At 40.6% G+C, this 21,016-nt stretch overlaps 1 protein-coding gene across 1 annotated transcript in view; it reads right to left on the reverse strand.

Annotated features, from left to right (window-relative positions):
• bbs9 (Bardet-Biedl syndrome 9) overlaps window positions 1-21,016 on the reverse strand; it is a 193,951-nt gene that overhangs the window by 143,164 nt on the left and 29,771 nt on the right. The window contains exons 9-14 of the mRNA XM_078252100.1: window positions 20,411-20,540; window positions 17,829-18,010; window positions 17,336-17,412; window positions 17,194-17,247; window positions 16,918-17,020; window positions 4,497-4,601 (exon numbers count right to left, since the gene is read on the reverse strand). Of these exons, the coding sequence (XP_078108226.1) occupies window positions 4,497-4,601; window positions 16,918-17,020; window positions 17,194-17,247; window positions 17,336-17,412; window positions 17,829-18,010; window positions 20,411-20,540 (651 nt within the window). The remainder of the gene's footprint in view (window positions 1-4,496; window positions 4,602-16,917; window positions 17,021-17,193; window positions 17,248-17,335; window positions 17,413-17,828; window positions 18,011-20,410; window positions 20,541-21,016) is intronic.

Below are 21,016 nucleotides of genomic sequence, written 5' to 3' on the forward strand. Positions count from 1 at the left end.
ATCCTCTTTTGTCTCCTATTTGGAAGATTTAGTGATCTGCGAAACTAAGCAGCAACGCTCAAAAAAGGGTAGAAAAGTAACACTGAACTATGAAAATGAGACTCAGGCTGCAAAACTAATTTGTTCTTTAGGAAGGGAGAGCATCTTTTATCCCTGCTCCTCACTGCCAGATTTCCCCCAGCTGCTCTGGGATTTCAACATCCAGCCGCCTGCTTCTCTAACCTTTAGACCACAGCAATAGAAGTCTGGCAGATTAAGCTCTGATTTGATTGGTTGAAGAGGATTTCCTGCAAAGGTGAATGAGAAGCAGATGGCAGGTTGCAGGCCAATGAAAAGGCACTGGAGGTGCTGAGTCAGAAGGTTCACGTGTTATTAAACCTGATGAAAGTCACGCTTCCTGACTGCTGCGTGTGTCTCTTTCCTGTAATAACTCTGCATCAATCTCTCTCTCTCTCAAATATTCAGATATTTCTAATTGTCATTTTATGTCAAGTACATCACATTTATTCAATTAACAAAACTGAGAACCTAACAATATATTATCTCCCAATAGAGTGGTACAATACAAATACAGCACTGACCGCCTCATATACTTTTGAGGTGTTATTATTGATTTATTGTATTCCCTATTGTAATTAAAACCAGTTTCTGATATATATATATATATATATATATAAACACACACACATATATATGTGTGTGTGTATGTATGTGTGTGTGTATGTATATATATGTATATGTATGTATATATACTACACACACATATGTATATATACTACACACATGTATATATATGTGTGTGTATATGTATATATATATATATATATATATATACATACATACATACACACACAAATATACACATACATATATATATATATATATATACACACACACACATATATACATACACACATATATATATATATACATACATATATCTATATATATATATATATATCTATATATATATCCATATATCTATCTATATATATACATACATACATATATATATACACATATATATACACATATGATTCAAGAAATTCTCAAACTGAAGTGACTTTTACAGCTGATCCACCTCTCACGAATACATGATCAACGCCATACTATGTCTGAAGTGAATATGTTCATATTTAGTATTTTCTAATCCTAAAACACACACATTAACTCCTGTCATTACTATTCTTCTTACTGCACTCTGCATCGCCAAAGAAAAGAAAGAAAAAGCGGAATTAGAGGGGAGAAAACGAGGAAAACAATAAAAAAAAGGCTCGGACAACACACAGAGGAAGGGAGAGAAAGTAAAAAAAGAAAAAAAGAGAGACAGAACTAAAAGCATCAATGTTGAGTGAAAGCTCCAGTTAAACGTGAAGGGCATGTCAAATGGAGCAAGGAGGCACTCAGAGCACACACATACGGTAGCCACTCCTGGCCCGCTGCCAGCCAGTGTTCAATCAGCCTTTCCTGTTCTAAAATCTCCTGTACCGGCTGAGAAATGACACTGGCTGGAATGAGTGAAATCCTGGATCCATTAGCTGGTGTGGTAGAGAGAAAAAAGGCAGTTGAGTGTTTCATGACTGCAAGCCTTTATTATATCAAAAAATAAGTGAGTGAGTCGGTTGAGAAGGTGTTCTTTTGTATAATTTAAAACAGAAACACCAGTGCTATAAAATAGACTTTTTTTTGGGGATTCTTACAATCTAACCAGATTTCCCTGCTGGGGATCAATAAAGGTGTATTTTATCTTATCTTGAATATGAAATAAATAAATAAACTCAAACTTCCACTGTAACTGAAAACTAAATAGCACACAGAGAGTTAAAACGTCTGGCATTCAAGGCTGCACAAGCCCCTAAAATTACTATTTTAACAAAAGAAAAGATATTCATAAGCGTGCAATTGCAGACAGATGCATTCAAATACATATAGTATCAAACAAACAAAAAAATATTTTGTTCCTAGAAATGAGTGGAGCAGTTGAAGAAAAAAAAAGGTAAAATAAAATCTATTCAAAAAAACAATCACCAAAAACAATTCACTTGTTCCTTGGACAAAAGAACAAGTGAACTAAATCTTGTTATACAATGCAAAAAAACAGGACTGAGAACATGATCTGCTTGGCAGATGTGACTAGCAACACCAACAACTTCATTGGGCCTAAAAGGGTTACTTGGAAATGGATTACAGACCTGGTCGTTAAACAAGTTAGGACCTAACAAAAATATGGCAGCCTCCTGGAGACATCAACATGTGGAGATGCTGGTCACTCTGGCAAGCTCAATAAAACAGGAGAAAACAATACAGACTGCCAACCAGCTCCCTAGGTTTCCACATGAATTGGCTAAGCAACCAATGAATCATGGCTGGCTGTGTTTTATGGAAATTATCCGCACAGTCGCAACTTATCTTTGACAGCTCGGATGAAAATGCCCATTGTGTATGAGCTAACAATGCACTGTACGTGCCAATTTGACCACTTGATCCCTCTGACGTGTGTTTGTGTAAAGCCCATTGTCAGGGTGTTAGGAAAATCACATAGGAGCACTAATGAAATTCTTTCTAGATTGTAACGACTACAGCCACCGTCGAGCCTTCTTTAAAGGGCTTAAGTGGTCAATAGTCTTCTTAAATGTCAAAGCCCTTGTAGGGCTTAAAGACGGGCACAGTAGCCACTGGGTGGGATGTTGTTTTGCGGGGTGGCTGGTGTCAAGGCGTAACCATCACCCCTGGGTGCAAGCGCAGAAAGAAAGAAAGAGATAGAGACAAAGTGATGCATTCCTCCCATACCGGGAGAGCATTTAGAGGATGAGAGGAGGCCCTGAACTGCTACAAACTATTATTTCTAGTCATAGTTCCATTATCTTTATTGTTACAATAATTGCCACTGTTCATTATAACAACTTCTATAATTATTATGAATCATATTTCTCTATATATCTGTATCAGTGTCTCCGTGTCCCAACCAGCACTGGCAGACACCACCCACCAAGAGCCTGCAGTCTGTCCAAGGTTTCTGCTTAAAAGGAAGTTTTTTTTTGTTGCACTAAATGCTTGCTCTTGGGGGAATTGTTGGAATTGTTGGGTCTCGGTAAATTATAGTGTGGTCTAGACCTACTCTATCTGTAAAGTGTCTTGAGATAAATTTTGTTATGGTTTGATACTACGAATACAATTGAATTGAATTGTCTGAGTAACAGCCTTATAAGATGCCAAAACACTGCACAATGGTTTATAATACTGATCAAGAGGATTTTACGACTCTGAAAACTTATCGCATATGCAACCATTTTATCTTTTGTTGGAACAATCGCCACATGAGAAGTAACCTCGTCCAACACCTTTGAGATGAACAGGAACGCCTGGTCTTGGGCCCCTAAAATACCTTCCCTCCTTTCTCTCAACCTTTTGTATCCTTCCTCCCTTTCCTCTTCTCCACCCAGGCATAATTCCCCTCCTTACCTCCTTACCCTCATCCAACTCCTAGCCTACCTCACCTCTTTTTTTTTTCACATCTTTGCGTGCCTCTTCTTCCTCCAACTTTTAATAAACCTCTTCCAAATCTACCTCCAGTCCAACAGGTCCCTTCCAAAACACGAGATCAGCCCCAAACACACACTCCAACCCCAGCTGCTTGGCGTCCAAGACCCATTGAACTACTCCTTATTTTTGGCTATTTTTAGCATCACAATAAAGCTGAACAAAAAAGCAACACTTCCCCAATATTTCCAGACATTTCACATTAAATGTGCTTCTGGGGAGGGAACACTGTTCCACCAGCACAGGTCTGCCAAAGCAAATGCAATCCAAAGGAATCAATAGCATGAAAACACAGATATTTCTTTTTCATGAGCTGCTTTTTGAACGAATGTTAAAATCAGTGTTTAAAAAAAGAAAAAAAAAGGACATCTGTGACATTTGAAATAAAGAGCGGTTTTGTTGGTTTGCAAGGGGAAAGTAATATCTTCCAGAATTATTGCAGGGCCTGGAAACAGACGCCTGGAGGGAGTAAGGGGATGAACTGGGCTTGTCTGGAAAGAGCCCAGATGTCCTTACGTCAAGTCAGTGCTCTCTTAGCAGCTGGTGTTCAGCATCGTTACAGAACACTGCACAGTTCACACTGCGACTAAATTCATAATGTAACTTACATTAATGCAGGGAGTTTGGGGTTTCCTTTTAAAGACTTATATAGCCTATAGATAGGGCCATGTCAGGTGGATGGAGAGATTGAAAACAGTTCTACCAAAGAGCCTCAGTCAGCATCGTTCTCAACAAAACAACAAAGAACAAGTGAACACTCAACACTGTTACAGCCAAACAAGTTGATTGATTTATGCGTTGTTAAACAGTAAGTCATTACCAATTATGTTTCTGGAAAACACATCTGTCAAAATGATTATCCTGTTAAAATAAAATTTTTAATTGGAAATAAACTAGCACACATGGAAACCAGCGTGTGCGTGCGTGTGTGTGTGTGTGTGTGTGTAAATGTTTACCCGTGGGCAAGCTGAAGGACACAGTGATGTCTCCAGTCAGGTCAGCAGCGGGGTAGCGGCCGTTGAGGAAAGCCGAAAATGCCACAACTGTTGAGGAACCAGCACCTGGAGAGAGAGAGAGAGAGAGAGAGAGAGAGAGAGAGAGAGAGAGAGAGAGAGAGAGAGAGAGAGCTTAAAGATGCATTCACATTAGAATGAAAGCAGCAAGTCTTCTGTCTCTGCCACTGCAATCTCTCACTGAAGGCTTCTTTTACTGGTCATTTTAAAAGTCATACCCTAATACTTTATGTTTGAGGAATTGTATGCTTTATTGTACATCTGACAGTAAGGAGATAACAGGAAATGATGGGAGAAAGAGAGTGGGGGTAGGGCTGGGCAACATATCGATATTATATCGATAAGAGACTAGATATAGTCTTAGATTTTGGTCGTAATATGGTAAATGATGTCTTTTCCTGGTTTTAAAGGCTGCATTAGAGTAAAGTGATGTCATTTTCTGATCTTAACAGACTGTTTTAGCTGTTATATTATTTACATTTACCCACTTAGTCATTATATCCCCATTTCTGATGATTATTTATCAAAAATGTCATTGGGTGAATAACATTTTGTTAAAGCACCAATTGTCAACCCTGCGATATCGACGTTGAGGAATTTGGTCAAGAATATTGTGATATATGATTTTCTCCATATCGCCCAGTCCTAGAGCAGGGGGCATGCAACAAAAGTCCCCGGCTGGGGGCAAAATCAAAGACGTTTCTGCTCATGATCGCCAACTTAACCCAAGATCCCCAGGGTGCCATACTGCCGAATGGGTCTTCTGTAGCACAGAGTAACACAAACTGTACTGAAAGCTGGCATTACAATCTTGCTCAGATTTTTACTAATCTACTGTTGTTTCTTGTTTCAATCTAATTTAGCATTTATGCATTTTTTTCTTCTTCTTGGAATTAATCTCGTTTGGCTGCTTATCATTTAACATCATTTACACATTTAAAAATTGTTGGCTTCAATTCTTGAATAAAATAAGAATTGTATTAATTTTGCTAAAAGAAAATGACAGTTGTTACTGGTACCGTAACTAAGTCAGCGTATGCCAGTACCCAGCCGTAGTCAAAATGGCATTTAACCTGCAACGTTTTAGGGCTTTTTTTTAAAAAAAAAGAGTAATTCCTAGAGTGACCCAGTCGGCAAATTGTTACGCAAGGCGATGTTCCAAGGCTAAATACTGAAGGGGCACCGATTTTACTCATGAAGTTTAGTTCATTCGTCACAAGGAGAACTACTTGTCTTGTAATAAAATAGTTGTATAAAGTTTGCTGTGCCAATGTTTGAAAGGCGTTTAGAAGGCAGGGGGGAATTAATAAAAGATCGACATTATGGGAAATGTAGGAGTCAATGTTTTAGGAGCTTGACACATACTAGTAAGGATATTGCTGCTGTGTCATTTTTCAAGTCCTTTTCAAGTCCTTCAACTGTCTGGAAGTGTAAATCACATGAGAATGCCTTTAAGCAATGAGTTTTTACAAATTTTAATGTCATTTTGCCTGCGAGTGGTTTCCTTTCATTTCTCTTTACAGAAAGAGAAGGTAGAACGATGGATAAGTAACAGGGCGCACACACACACACACACACACAAACTAAAAGAGTCAGCATTTTTTCAAGGTGTGGACACGACAGGATACAGCAAATCCAATACTAACCAGAACCCTTAATGTACACACACACACATGCTAAACATCTCCAGGCAAGGTGAGGACAGAGGATTAACAACAGTAACTTCCAGTGCGCATATATACCCAACACTGAAATTATGTGTAGCATGAGAGAGGGGCGATGACTTGTAGCTTCCCTTCAAATATCCCAAAACCAACAGAGAGAGAGAGAGAGAGAGAGAGAGAGAGAGAGAGAGAGAGAGAGAGAGAGAGAGAGAGAGAGAGCAAACACGCTGGAGAGGAAAAGCAAGAATCAAATACAGACAGAGAGGAAAGGATATATTACAGCTAATGGCTTCATGCAGTCACACACACACACACACACACACACACACACACACACACACACGGCAGTGTAGTGGTGTAATGGGGCGTGATGCTCCTGAGCTCGGACTGTTACAGGTGACTGAACCCCAAGTATGTGTGTGTGTGTGTGCGCGTGTGTGTGCTAATGGAAAACGTGCATGTGTAGTGAATTAAAGTGAAGAAGCAGTGTGTGTTTGGAAATATTTATTTCTGACTGTATAACATTGTGTTTCTAAATGTGTTCATTAAAAATTCCCTCACTGACCTTACACACACACACACACACACACACACCAGTAGCAAACCAGGAATGCCGAGGGTGAGACGAGGCCTCTCGAGATGAAGATAGACAGAGCAAGAGGATCCGAGATGGATGAGAGGAGATGAAAGGAGAGAGAAAGACACCTCCCCTCCGACAGACAGAAGAGAAGATTAACGATAAAAAGTAGACAGAGACTTTCTCCACACTCTGTCAGACGCCCTGACAGCTTGACCTCCTCTGCCCATTCTTCTCTCCTCTCCCTCCTTCTCACACACTCCTCTCCCCTCTCTAGCATCCATCTCTCCATTTTCTTGCGCCCTTAATGTTCATATCTCTTCATCTTTTCTTCTATATCACTACCTGAGTATGACTGATGCTGGAATTTTTAAGGCCAGTAGTGAAATCCATACAGAGAGTTAAAAAGTGTCGCAATATATCTGCCAATATTAATTTTCGTTGTGATAAGGATCCCTTAATAGAACTGAGTGGAATATTCAGTATCCTTGTAAAACACACACAAAATTCTGACATCAAGGGTTATTTTTCGACTGTGAAATCTAACCAAATCGAAAAAGAATAGTTCATTATTTTAGAAGTTATGTGCTGGAACAAGTTATCCGCGGGAGAAGTGACATTTCTCAACTCATTTAGATGTTGAAACAGATTCGTTGTGGCTGTACTGCTACTAGTTTCATTACTGTACTGCACGGCAACTGTTGTCTCCCCATATATGTCGCTCTCTTTTCTCCCTTTCTTCTCTTTTCTACTTACAGTATAAACACAGAACAACGCTATACATGTGTCAAGTGCCACATGAAAGGCATCATTACAAATTCATTTTAAGTCAGTTAGTAAGTCAGTAAATATAGGCCAATTGTATACAATCTTAAATATCATCGTAAATGTCATGCTTCAGACACAAAAATATGGCAACTGAATGCCTCCGGCAGCCGCAGATGAGCCGGAACGTGATGAAGCCATATGCATTGGACAAAGGGCATTAAATAATAAACTTCACTGGAAATTAAATATGTAACCATAATACATTTTACTAAGCTATAAACAACATCAAATGAAGCAGAAATCGGGGTGCCTCTTGAGCTCACTGGGTAGGGCGCGTACCATCCATTAAGGCTAAGTCCTCACCACAGTGGCCATGGTTTGAGTCCGACCCTGCGCCCTATGCTGCAGGTCTTCCCCTCTCTCTCCTCTTTTCTCACTGTTTCTGTCTAAATAAAAGCATAAAAAGGTGAAAACTGATTTATTTCGGTACTGCAATTCCACACCACTCCAATACACCTGTACTAATCCAAAATCAGCTAGTAATATGTAATGTCAGGCTGAAATAACCACATTCCATCTCTCCTCTACTCTTCTGTCTTTTCCTCCCCACCTCATCCTCCCTCTCATGTTCCCTCACTTTCTTCTCTTCATCTTGGTCTCCCTTCTCCGCCCATCTCACTCAGTTCTCACTCTCCTGCTTCTCCCTCTTTCTTTTACCTCCCTTTCATTTCGCCGTCCTCTTTTCTTTTTCCTCGCTCTCTTTTTGTCCCTCCCTGTCATCCTGTCTGTCAGCAGAAGGCTTTTAACCTGTGTGACCTGGAGGTCAGACTGGTCAGACTGGTTTAAGTGCTTTAAGTGTTCCCAGGCCCATTAAGACCAACAAACAACACCAGAGAAAGACACAAAGTAATCCCTCATCCTCTCTCTCCCTCTCTTTCTCTCTCTCTAGCATCCTGGTCTCTTTTCTTTTCAGCTTGTCATCATATATACAAGCACATCTGGACAGGTCAGGGGGCTGCTGTGGGCATTGAACCTGCGAGCTTCAGGTAACGCGTACTTCTGTACGACCTGGAGGTCCGACCCGGTGAGACTATTCAGACTGGTCCCAGTGTTCTCAGGCACATTAACCCATTAACACCACCGCCAACAAAAACAAATTCCACGAAGGAGAGTGAAATCCTTGTTTTACAACCTCTCCTTCGCTACCTCCTTCCCCCCCCCCCCCTTTCCCGGCTTTTCTCCATCTCTACTTTCTTCTCACCCTCATCAGTTCTGTTTTTCTAACTTTCCGTCACCTTTTCATTGCTTCTACACCTTCTTTATCTCCCTATACCTCCCTCTATTTCCTCTACAGAAAAGGAGGGAGCCCTATTCTTCTTTTCTACATAAGCCTGCATCACTTAAATCAACCTCTCCTCTATCTCGTTGCAAGTGTTCTCCTGCTGCCCCCCTTCTCTCCATCACGGTCCCCTTCTCTTTCTCTTATCTCATAAGTTGCTGCTTTGTTGACCTACTTGCCGGTGTACATTGTGTGTACTTGGAGGATTAAAAAAATATTATTTAGGAATTTACACAACCTAAACATAACTGAACATGGCAACATGAGGTCAATTTTGGGATTGTAGAAAGAAAATGTGGTAATTGTTAACCAGCTCTATTAGTTTCTCTTCATTTCTGAGGACTACTCAACAACTACTCTGGGGAACCCAGAGGAACACAACATAGCGCAGTGCTGGAGCTATCCTCAGGTTATAGTACTTGACAGCATGGGTTAAAGTGAGTATTGACTGTTTGGAAGAGGTTAAATGTCAAGAGGGGTGGAGATGGGGCTCTATACCGCACAAGAAGTTGAGACAGAGGCGTGTGTGTGTGTGTGTTTGACCTTTCTTTGCCATGTGCAAATGATATAAAAAGCAAAACAGTGAGGGAAAAACAAATCTGGAAGGTAAATTCTCCTTCTGAGGCATTCCTGGTCTGCTACTGCTTCATCCGTGTGTGTGTGTGTGTGTGTGTGTGTGTGTGTGTGTGTGTGTGTGTGTGTGTGTGTCTCGTGACATGCAGAGGCAAACAAGGCAATCTGAGTTGACCATCGGTGCGGTGTTAAACATTGACCTTTGACCTGTACCGGTCAGGATCAGGTCGGATCGCTGTTGTGGGTCTGACCTCAAACACAACTAACCTGATCTTCACTCAGAGATAAAATGTCCAACGTGTGGGGTTTTTATTGAATTCAAAACAAGCATTTGATTTTGTACTGGATTTCCACAGGCCGATACACAAGGACTCATTCGTTTCGGAGATGTGACTCTCACTGTACGTGAGCAGTGAAGGTTAAAGCTGATTCGAAAAATAAAACTATGTCATTTAAAAAGTTTCTCATCAACTTTTTGATGCTCGACACCAAACTTGCAAAGTGAAAGATGCAGTGTGAGAGTCAACCATCTGTATGAAAACGATGCGGTGTGTTTGATAAGTGTGGAGAAGCGTGTGCATGTGTGTGATGAAGAAGAGGAGTGCTGCAGAACAATACAGAGAGAAGGAAAGAATGGGAGGTAAAAAGAGGGGAGGCGGATGAGGGGACGTGGAGAAGGAAGAGAGGCGGAAAGAGAAGAAGGCAGAGGGAAAGGAGAGACAGAAGAAATACAGAAATCAGGGGACAGCATGACAAATAGAAGAGAGGAAGCAGAGAAAAGATGGAAAGAGGAAAAGAGAAAAATGGAGAGACAGGGAGGGAGAGTGGGAAAGAGAGAGAGAGAACAAAGAAGGCAGTGTGTGGTGAACAGGGGATTGAGTCGCCATCTGAGACGAATAAAAACTGGAATAACAATAAAAGTCAGAAGGCGCTACCTCCCCTCCTCTTCCTCACACAACCAACACTGCACAGCACGTGCACACACAAACACATCACCACTTTTATAGTCTTGCATTTTTCTGTAAAGCACTTTGCGACAAATCCCTTCAAAATGCTTTGGGGAAAAAAAAAGGTTGACACACACACACACACACACACACACACACACACACACACACAATCAAAGACACATTGGACAGCAGCACACACACAGCAGCTGTAGGCGAAGGACAAAAACATACACTGTTCCAAAGGAGATGAATCTTGTAAGAGTATATATATATATATATATATATATATATATATATATATATATATATATATATATATATATATATATATATATATATTAAAATGTCCCACAGCGCGCGCACACAATACTTGTTACACACACACACACACACACACACACACACACACACAGGGAAGCGCGGCAGCACACAAACATGCAAAAGATTACAAATAAAAATATTACGGTGCAAATCCTCCATCATAATAACAATGCTCCAAGGTCCAAACGCGCCTGGCTTTTAAAGGGAAAGGGAGATGACACTCTGATTGGTTTATTGCATGTTACGCCCAAAACACACCTCTGATTAATGAAGGCACTAAGTACAACCCTTTTGAACCATGCGCCCGGCGCACGGACCCTTTTTTCCGCCGTCAAACTGGATTTGGACACGTCCTAAACGCACCTGCGCCAGGCACTTCACGCCGTGCGCTTAGATCGTTAAAATAGGGCCCATCAAATGAAAGAAAGGGTGAAGGAGAAACAGGAGCAAAGGACAAGCGAGAGGTTTGTAATGTACATAAATACCAGAAATATATACAATAAGGCTTGCATAGAGATTACAGTTTACAGTTACAGTTTACATATTTATGATGTTACAGCAGTCTTTGTTTCATAAAGTTTTAATCCTCTGCACTAAATACGTTCCCTATGAGAGAACCACAAATGAGATTTATGTAGCTACATTTGCTTATTTCACGGCTTTCATTTCGTCTCTACTTCATAATACAAACATAATGAAACTCAGCCTGTTCACAATTCTTCATATTAATCTCTGAAAACTTTAGCTCCAGTTTATGTTAATAATATTAAGTAATGAATAAGGCACCAAGTTAGATGATTCCCCCCCCCCCCATTCTGAATCTTACTTACAGAGCTCTGACTGCCATCAATGACACCAGATTTCAACTGATGAAAAAAGAAACAGATGTGGTTGTCAATTCCTCTGGAACTGAGCTGGCTTTTTGCAACTAATGGTAATGGAAGTAATTTGGTGTTTTGTATTTTTATTGGTGCATGTATGCACTGTACTTGCATACAGTTTACACCAGGCAGTAATCCATCTACATCTGAGCCACTTCCCCTGTAATCCATAAAGCGGGGTGTGAATTTCTGGACTACACGACAGAGTAAACTCTTATTGCGTGACTGAGATCCAGCTCGTCTGAGCCAAGTCCCAGCATTCATTAAAACTCACCGAGCCTCCATTCATTTATTTTTTCCTAATTTTCCCAGAGTGTAACGGATGTGAAACCCTCGGTTCGGTCCCAAATCTGATTGCTAAGGGTCAGCCAGGGTGGTCCTGCTGCCTCAGGGTTGAGCCAGGCCATTCTAGGCCAAAGCAGGCCAGGAAGGGATCACGTAGGGAGGCTAGGAGGAGAAGAGAATGGAGAAAGAGGGAAAAAAAGAAACTGTGCGTGTGTGTGTGTGTGTGTGTGTGTGTTCAGTGGCTCTCATGTTTCGCAATAGAGAGCTGACACACACATACACAAAGATAGAAACTACCTGAAACAGGAGCATAAAACCCAGAACTCCTACATGTACATTAATTCTTTACATTCTTATACACAACTTCTACCATGCAAAACACACACACACACACACACACACACACACACACACACACACACACACACTTCACTCCAAGTGTGTGCATGTCTATATTTAAACAGTACATTGGGGTAACACATGCATGAGTTTATGCATATGTGCCCATGGAAATGTATGTTAAACAACTTGGAACTTGGGTATATACGTCTGGAACTCTGTGTGTGTGTGTGTGTGTGTGTGTGTGTGTGTGTGTGTGTGTTAGAGAAGCTTCTGAATGTGACCCGTTTGACCGCTTCCTAAACTCATGTAAACAAAGCGTCTCTTTAGTAGTGTAAACGTGACGGCGCAGTGAGCCACGGCCTCTGATCTTCCATATAAACAGTGAAACGTTGAGAGCTGCTGCCAAGAAGAAAAACTCTACAGAACCCAGAAGGTTTTTTTTCTATCCTTAGTTGGCATCTTCTTCAATGAATTTACTTTTGATTTTGTTTGAGTTTTTGTTGGCATGCTTCTCATTGTCTGTTCAGACATGGAAGCTATCATTGTTCATGCAAATGACTCCCCAATCCAAAGTTGTTTTTTTTCCAGCTTACAGTTGATGTTACATGACCAGAGGTTCAGATTTATTACCTCCACGCACTATAGCCGTTTGTTAATTGGATGAAAAGCATAGTGATAATCAACCTTAAAACATACACTCTTCTAATACATGTTTAGTGTTGATCAGCTATGTTTCTGTAGATCCAGAAACTCAAAAGTAAGTAACTCATTTTTTTTCTCTAGCTCTAAAATGTCTGAATTTTGGTGGTAAATGGTAAAATGTTCAGTGGTGGCCCCCAACTGATTTAGATTCATGGAGGCTGCTTTGTCTTTCAGTGCTGCACGTGCGGTCATGTAAAATCCCAGATACATATGGTAAAATTTGAATATTAATAAAAACATTTAAAAGAGGATTTTGAAGCTACAATTCCAACACTATAACATGTTTGATAAAAATGTATGCCAGACAATATTGCAGTATGAGGAAAATATTGAACATGGACATGGACATGGATATATTGAAGTAAAGGAATAAATTTAAAGCATGTGCATTGTAAGATATGCCAAAATATGAAATGCAAGTCATAAAATAAAATATGTGATCAATATAAATGGAGGAGACTGACAAAAGAATTTACTGGAAATATATTGCGTGTTGTGCTAAGAGCGCATCATGTTCGAATTAACAGTTGCAGAGGCCACATACAGTATATGTACAGATAAGAATGCACTGTGGTAAAATGCATTACATTTCTGCATGGACGCATCATGAATCATGGGAGAGCAGTGGTCAGTTGGATTCAGGGCTCAGGGCTAGATGGTGTTCCAACCGCATGAGAAAGCTGCTCACATCTTGAAATCATAAATTCACAATCCATACCGGTCCATCGCAAAAAAACTTAGCGACTACTCCTCTCTGATGGATGATGGTTTCAGCAAATGTCGGGAGCAGTTTTGGACACAAAAAAATGAAATTGTTTTGGTGCTGATCCAGCTTCTGTGCCTGTGGACATGGCTTCAAAAAAATGAGTGTCGACACCATTGACGCCATGATAGTATAACCTGTGGCATTTCATTTGACTAATGACTTTCAACTGCATAATCTCTAGTGGCATTTATACCTTCATAGTGATAATTCAGTTACTTACTAAACAAAGTAACATTATTATTTACAGCAATAATATTCCTGTAGTGTTCAGACCAATATTCCATTCTGGGATGTAAAAAAATAAATGTAATTCATTGTAGTGATGGAATTACTGGAAGTCACTCTGGATGAGAGTGATAATTTCATGTCTAAAACAGGGATCTTCAACAGGGGGTCCGGGACCTCTGGGGGTCCTCCTTTTTTCAAAAATTAAAACAAAATATTAGCAAATATAACTCCCCGCTGATGATAGGCTTACTGGCCTATAGGTAAGGTAGTCACTAAGGCCATCCACGGATACAGTTCATTCACTGTGCCACATGTAACATTAAAACATGATTTATAAAATCAGGCCAACAATTATTTGGCTATTTTAATGGCTAAGTTTTCTACGCAAAAAAGGCATGTATAAAGGCTCTAGGCCGCCCTACACATTATTGTAGGCCCAGTTTAATATGCAACTTCATTTTATACAATATGTAGTAGGGGGTCCCTGCTCCGTCTCTCTTTCAGTTAAGGGGTCCTTGTCTTAAAAAACGGTGAAGACCCCTGGTTTTAGATTTAAAAAATATATATATTAAAAGCAAATAAAATGAATATAATTTAAATAAATAAATACTTTCCTTTAAAAATGGAATAACAAGACAAACTAATCAACGCTTCTCTCCTCCTCGGCTCAGGCGGTGAGTGGAACACCAACGTTCATACATTAAGTCTCCAAGTTTGAAAACACCCTTAGTTTGTTTTGCTGACTAAGAACAAAGGAATTTGAAATCTGGTGGACATGCACTTCAGTCCGGAAAATAACTACCAAGAAATGGCGACAAAAATGCAATGAATTCTGGGTAACATGGAGACAAATGTCAACATCTGGCAGCTTGGAAAGCCGAGCACAACAAAACTACAACAACAAAAGTCTGGACTGATGCTCACACTCAACTTCTTAGTAATGTATTCTCAGCTGGAAACCACAGAAGAGAGAGAAAAGAAGAGCAAGTTTGAACAGAAGGTTCAAAGGACTGGATCTTTAGAAAAGTGTGTAACCTGGTAGGATAGGTTACAGAAACTCTGCCTAATAATGAAGCTACTTATGAGTTACTTGGCCTTTCTTTCCAAGTCGAGGTTTGCTTATAATTTGGCAGCTTAAAGCAAAGAAATGCAACAAATGAAACTTTTCCACTCTTGGTTCAGCCACAGAAAACAAACTGGAGGTGTGATGTAACGCAGCCAGCGTTAAGAGTCCCCCTTCACTTGTACACCAAAAGGCAGAGCAAGTCACCAACACCGTAAGGGTTAGGGTCCATTCAGACCAGAAGAAGCGATCCGGTGATTTGCCGCAGGGTTGTGCAGCGGTGAGAGTTGCCCATTTACGTGACATAATGTTCTTTAACACGCCAATGTAACTAGACTTTACCTTTCACAATTATTGTTTTTTTGTCAGACCGTTTACAAATCTCAACATTTCGGATCACACGTATAGGTAGCTTCATTTCACGGGGACAGAGAGAAAGAAAAGAGATGGAGAGACTGTGCTTTGTGCTGGAGCTTGTTGGAGGAAACAGTCAGCTGGTAAACAAACTCCTGGGCAGTTAAGTGCTTATGTTCCGTTTTGTACCCTCATAGTTTTTCAAAACTTTCTAGTGGCAGCGATAGAGGCAGTAATGTTTACTGTTTCCTATACGGGACTGTCAGCCCGCCTAAAAACGGACTGTCTGACAAGTTTAACAAGTCTGATTGCAGGTTACGTGATTGGCCAACGCCAAAAATGTAATCTATCTCAACTTTTCGCCAAAGGCCACTGTGGTTATTTTCAGCCTAAACGCACTACTCCCATTTAAAATGAATGGGAAAACTTGCATTTTCACCTGCCTGCCTGACGTCCGCCTGAGTGTATGCGAACGCAGCCTTAGAGGTTTAACTCCCCATGGGGCCACACATTTTTAAAAAAATAGTGTTGTCATGGTACTGTAAGGAGCCTCTGATAAAAGCCCAACTGGTTTACATTACACACTCTGTAAATTTGCACTTGCACGTCTACATGCACACAAAAGGTGGAAAGAGTCAAACAGAGAAAACAGAGGGCGTTCAGATTTGTGTAACAGTTCAAAGCGAATGGCAAGCACTGTGTTACAGGACGGGTGATGTTCTTTTAATGAGCCGGCCGCAGATATCAGCGTTTGGGGTTGGGAGGTTGTGTTTACGCAGTGTCTGGGTGACTCAGATCAAAGTTACCGCCATGTGGTCGAGGTGACCGAGTCTCCCCAACAGCTAGACAACAGAACACACAGTGTAAAAGGCTGATAAGGGCTGAACAAATACACGCCAACAAACACACACCTCTCACTTACTCAGTCACTCCCTGTGTATACGTCTGTGAGGGAGGACGTGGTGAAGGAAAGGAGCAGACTAAATGTGTGTGTTGGATGCATGGGGGTGCGTATGTGTGATTGACAGAGTGAGTGACAGAGAAATGCTGGGAAAGAACAAAAGTGATTGATAACTTTAGATGTTGGGCGATCATGCACAAAACCATCTGCATAAATGCAATCAGTACTTCTCTTTCATCTATTTATAGTCTTGATTAATAAAGGTTTGGTTCACCGAAATAACAAAAAGCTAGTTTTGTTTAGAGATATCCGTTTATGCCGCCCTTTACTCTGTATACTCCACAGTTTACTGACAACAGCTTTCATCGAGACTCTTTTTCAGTATAAAGTAAGGAGGTTTGTAGATTATCCAGAGTAACGGGGATACTGCTTATGGAAAGATATATTACTGTTGAATCATTCATTGCTGTGAGCACCAGAAGCAAAACACAATTCATATCCATTATAATGGGATTGTAGCAGAAATTTCAGAGACAGATATCTCAAAACTTGGACAGATAAAAGAGAGATAACAAGATAACACTATTGTACACACCCAAATACAATCGAGTGCGCGCACACACACACACAGAGTTATATTATAGACTGACCCATGGGTTCCAAAACAAATTTTTCCTGAGTGACGGCCAGAGGAGGCTGAATGCTGACGGTCATCTTAGAGGACTGTACAACACAACGGGCCTTCACCTTTAACTAGAGAGAGAAAGACGAAAGAAGATTACAGGAGTGAGATGGGAGGTGGGGGGTGAAAATAAAGAAGGGGACAAGATGAGACAAGAGGAAGAGAAAAGAAAATAATGAGACAACAGATGAGTCTATAATGATAGCAGGAAAATTCTGCTCATCAATGTGCGTCCTTAGCTCACCTGTACTGTTACTGAAGGGACGGGCAGACCGTCGATATCTTGGATCAGAGCTTGCTGCAGACGGAGACAAAGGGAATCATGAGTCTGTCTGTGCGTGTGCGCATCCAGTTGTAAATGTGCCAATGTGTCTTTATGTGTTTACCGATGGGCTGTCCATGCTGGAGGACACAGCAACTGTAACAATCAGGTCCTCCTCAGCGTCGGTTTTAGCCAGAATGTCTATAACAACAACAACAACAGAGGAGTTTTATTCCACAACAACCAGTAATATGTATTCCTCAGAATATATGTCACAAAAACAGGTGGTTAGATTCGCAAAATCAGAGCTACTCTGTAGGCAAACACCTTAGGTTAAGTCTGCAAACATTTAATTGGTCTATAAAAAGAAGACGATGATGATGTTATTGGTTATTCGTTTAAGACATTTGAACAGCCGAAATACCACATATTTCCCCATTACAGGAACTGAAACTGCCTTTGTTTTCTGGCTATTTGTCACACTAAGTAAGACACGTTAAGACATCAGTTTGAGAACTGAAGTTCTAGTGACTTGTTTGAAACTCTCGTGCTTTAATCTAATACGTTTAAACTAATTCAGTCACTCAATCTCTAGTAAAGTAGCAGCAGTGTCCTACCCTGAGTCCTGGTGGCCTCTCTGATGAACTTCTGCAGCGTCTTCATTTCAGCATCCACCTGCTCGTAGTCGGCCTCCCTGGCGTCCACCTTGGGCGTGGAGAAGAAGGAGGGGTCCGTACCCATGTAGGAGCACAGGAGGTGACCATCAGAGCTCAGGCTGATCACGACTCCTTTTATCTCCCTGAGGAGATGACAATGACATGTAAAACTGGTACTTACACCTAGTGCGCCCTTTGGTATATGTTAGGAACTAGTCTCTAAAACGTCTTCTCTGCTGCAGTTCAAAATTAGCTTAGTTGTTATTAGTTTCTCTCATTTGAAGCTAATGTGCTTGCACTTGATTCTTGCAGTCCGGAGTTTGTACATTCATGTAATGTAATATAGTTTGTTGCTTTATAGTTTCTTTAATGCTTTGTGGAAAAAACAATGCAAAGTTCAGTGTTGGTTTGTGATATGGAACAAGATGGAAATGTTCTGTGAAGCAATAATGTATTTCAACTCTGTGTGTGTGTGTGTGTGTGTGTGTGTGTGTGTGTGTGTGTGTGTGTTAAATGGTTGCAGATGTGTTGTAGTTCCTGTCCAGTGAGGCGGTAACACACACACACGCGCCAGGGGTTCAGGTGTAGATCAGTGGCCGGATCCACAACTGCATCGGAGGGTGTCTATGGGGGCATAAAGCTTTTTACTTGAACAGCGCACGGACACACACGCACGGACACACACACACCCCCCATTCTAGTCATTCCAAGTGTCTCGTATCTGGATAAAATCCAGATGAGATTTATGATGAGATTAGCACTTAGCCACATACAGTATCTCACAAAAGTGAGTACACCCCTCACATTTTAGTAAATATTTCATTATATCTTTTAATGGGACAACACTGAAGACATTACAGTTTGCTACAATGTAAAGTATTAAATGTACAGCTTGTATAACAGTGTAAATGTGCTGTCCCCTCAAAATAACTCAACACACAGCCATTAAGGTCTAAACCGCTGGCAAAAAAAGTGAGTACACCCCTATCTTAAATTCCCATAGAGGCAGGCAGATGTTTATTTTTAAAGGCCAGTTATTTCATGGATCCAGGATACTATGATCCTGATAAAGTTCCCTTGGCCTTTGGAATTAAAATAGCCCCACATCATCACATCCCCTTCACCATACCTAGAGATTGGCATGGGGTACTTTCCATAAGATCATCTCTCAATGGAAATCAAACCAGCTATTAGGCTAACTGAAATAGCCAGTCTCTAGGTATGCCAGCGGTTTAGACATTAATGTCTGTGTGTTGAGTTATTTTGAGGGGACAGCACATTTACACTGTCATACAAGCTGTACACTTAATACTTTACATTGTAGCAAAGTGTAATTTCTTCAGTGTTGTCCCATTACAATATATAATGAAATATTTACTAAAATGTGAGGGGTGTACTCACTTTTGTGAGATACTGTGTGTGTGTGTGTGTGTGTGTATATATATATATCTCATTATGCTGCTGCAGGATTGGGCCTAATGCTACTTCCCTTCAGATCTTTTTATATTTTAGAAGATTAATTTATGCATGTCAGGTTCTGATTTTCCACGGCTCTGTTTCAGAGTGGGTCCAAATTTGAAGTTGTGAAGACCTCTAGTTGGTGAGTACAGTTTGGAAAGAGAAAGAGAGCCTGAGCATTTAATCCGGAGGATTGGCAGAATTAATTAAGTAATAAAATCCAATACTGCCTCTAAAAACATAAAGCACCAACTCCTGGAGCATGGCTATGTATCACAGATATTCACAGTGAGCTGTTGGAGTGTTTGGTGTGTGTGTTGTGTGTGTGTGTGTGTGTGTGTGTGTGTGTGTGTGTGTGTGTGTGTGTGTGTGTGTGTGTGTGTGTGTGTGTGTTTTCCTCTCCCACACTCTGTACAGCCTACCACCGACATACTGGACAAGATGATTACTATCAAGTGCTTTAAAACAACACAGCCTCAACTAAACCAAACAGCTACCCAGACACATACACTATCTCGTGCATCTAAAACACACACACACACACACACACACACACACAGAAACTACATCATTTTTCAGCCATGTTTGTGTTTTGCGTTGTAATTGTATCAAATTGGGGTTTGATTGGAGTTGTTTTGGAAAAACCAAATGATTGGCTACAGCTTGCCCCTCCCTACTCTGCTCCGATTGGCCAGCTGGAAGACATTGTCAGGTCATTTCCTGTTTAAAGTCACACACTGGATTTCACAAGCTGATAAACACACCTAGTGTGTGTGTGTGTGTGTGTTTGTAGGGCAAAAAACAGTTTAAAATATCACACACTGAGATGTTCTTCTAAAGGGACATTTTATACAGTTGTGAGGTGACATATCTTTAGTAAATTCCCAATTCCAAAGTTTTCTATTAATGACATCCTTAATAATTTAACAATACTTAACGTATTGAGTCCTTAATGAAAAAGTTCCTGAAGTAACAGTCTTTGTTCTACTGTAGTGCGACAGTCAGTATCTCTCAGTTTCCTCAAAGATAAATTTGAGAACTTCCTGTATCATCAGATGTTGTGTTTTGCTGGACGTCATACTCACGGGAAGTTGGCGACGCGAATGGCCACGGGCACAAAGGGAAGCTGCGCCGCCCACTTTAGAGTCACATCCTGGTAAATCAGCAGCATGTTGGTGTGGTTACCTAGCAACAGGTTGGTCGTGCCATCTGTCACTAAACAAGACCAGAAAAAAATGGGGATCAAATGGTGATAAAAACAAGTCTTCCTGTTAAAATAATTTTCCTAATTACACTTTTTACATTTATTTAATTGTCTTAAGGACAATAATTTACAATTAACTCAATAGTAAAAAGTACAGGAGTGTCAGGCTTACATTGTGGTAGAAAAATGTGGTGCTGATGTGAAGTTCAAAGCCATTTTCATGACTCTCCAGTAGTAAAGCGGAGAGCTTTAATGACCTCTGCCCTTCCTGGTTGTTTAATGTCACGTGTTAATCTGGATTCAAATTTAGCAGGGCTGTACAGAACCAATAGGATTAAAGTAGACTACAGCCATGTTTGTGTGCCCCAGGACAGTTCAATTAATTCTCGTGACCACTGAATAACCACTGAATTGGTGATGCAACTGGGATCAAAAATCAAGATGTGCAGACAATACAAAGCTTTTTCACCCCCTTTTCTGCATTTCC

The sequence above is a fragment of the Sander vitreus genome, chromosome 6 (assembly GCF_031162955.1).
Source record: "Sander vitreus isolate 19-12246 chromosome 6, sanVit1, whole genome shotgun sequence".
In the NCBI taxonomy this organism is placed as follows: domain Eukaryota; kingdom Metazoa; phylum Chordata; class Actinopteri; order Perciformes; family Percidae; genus Sander; species Sander vitreus.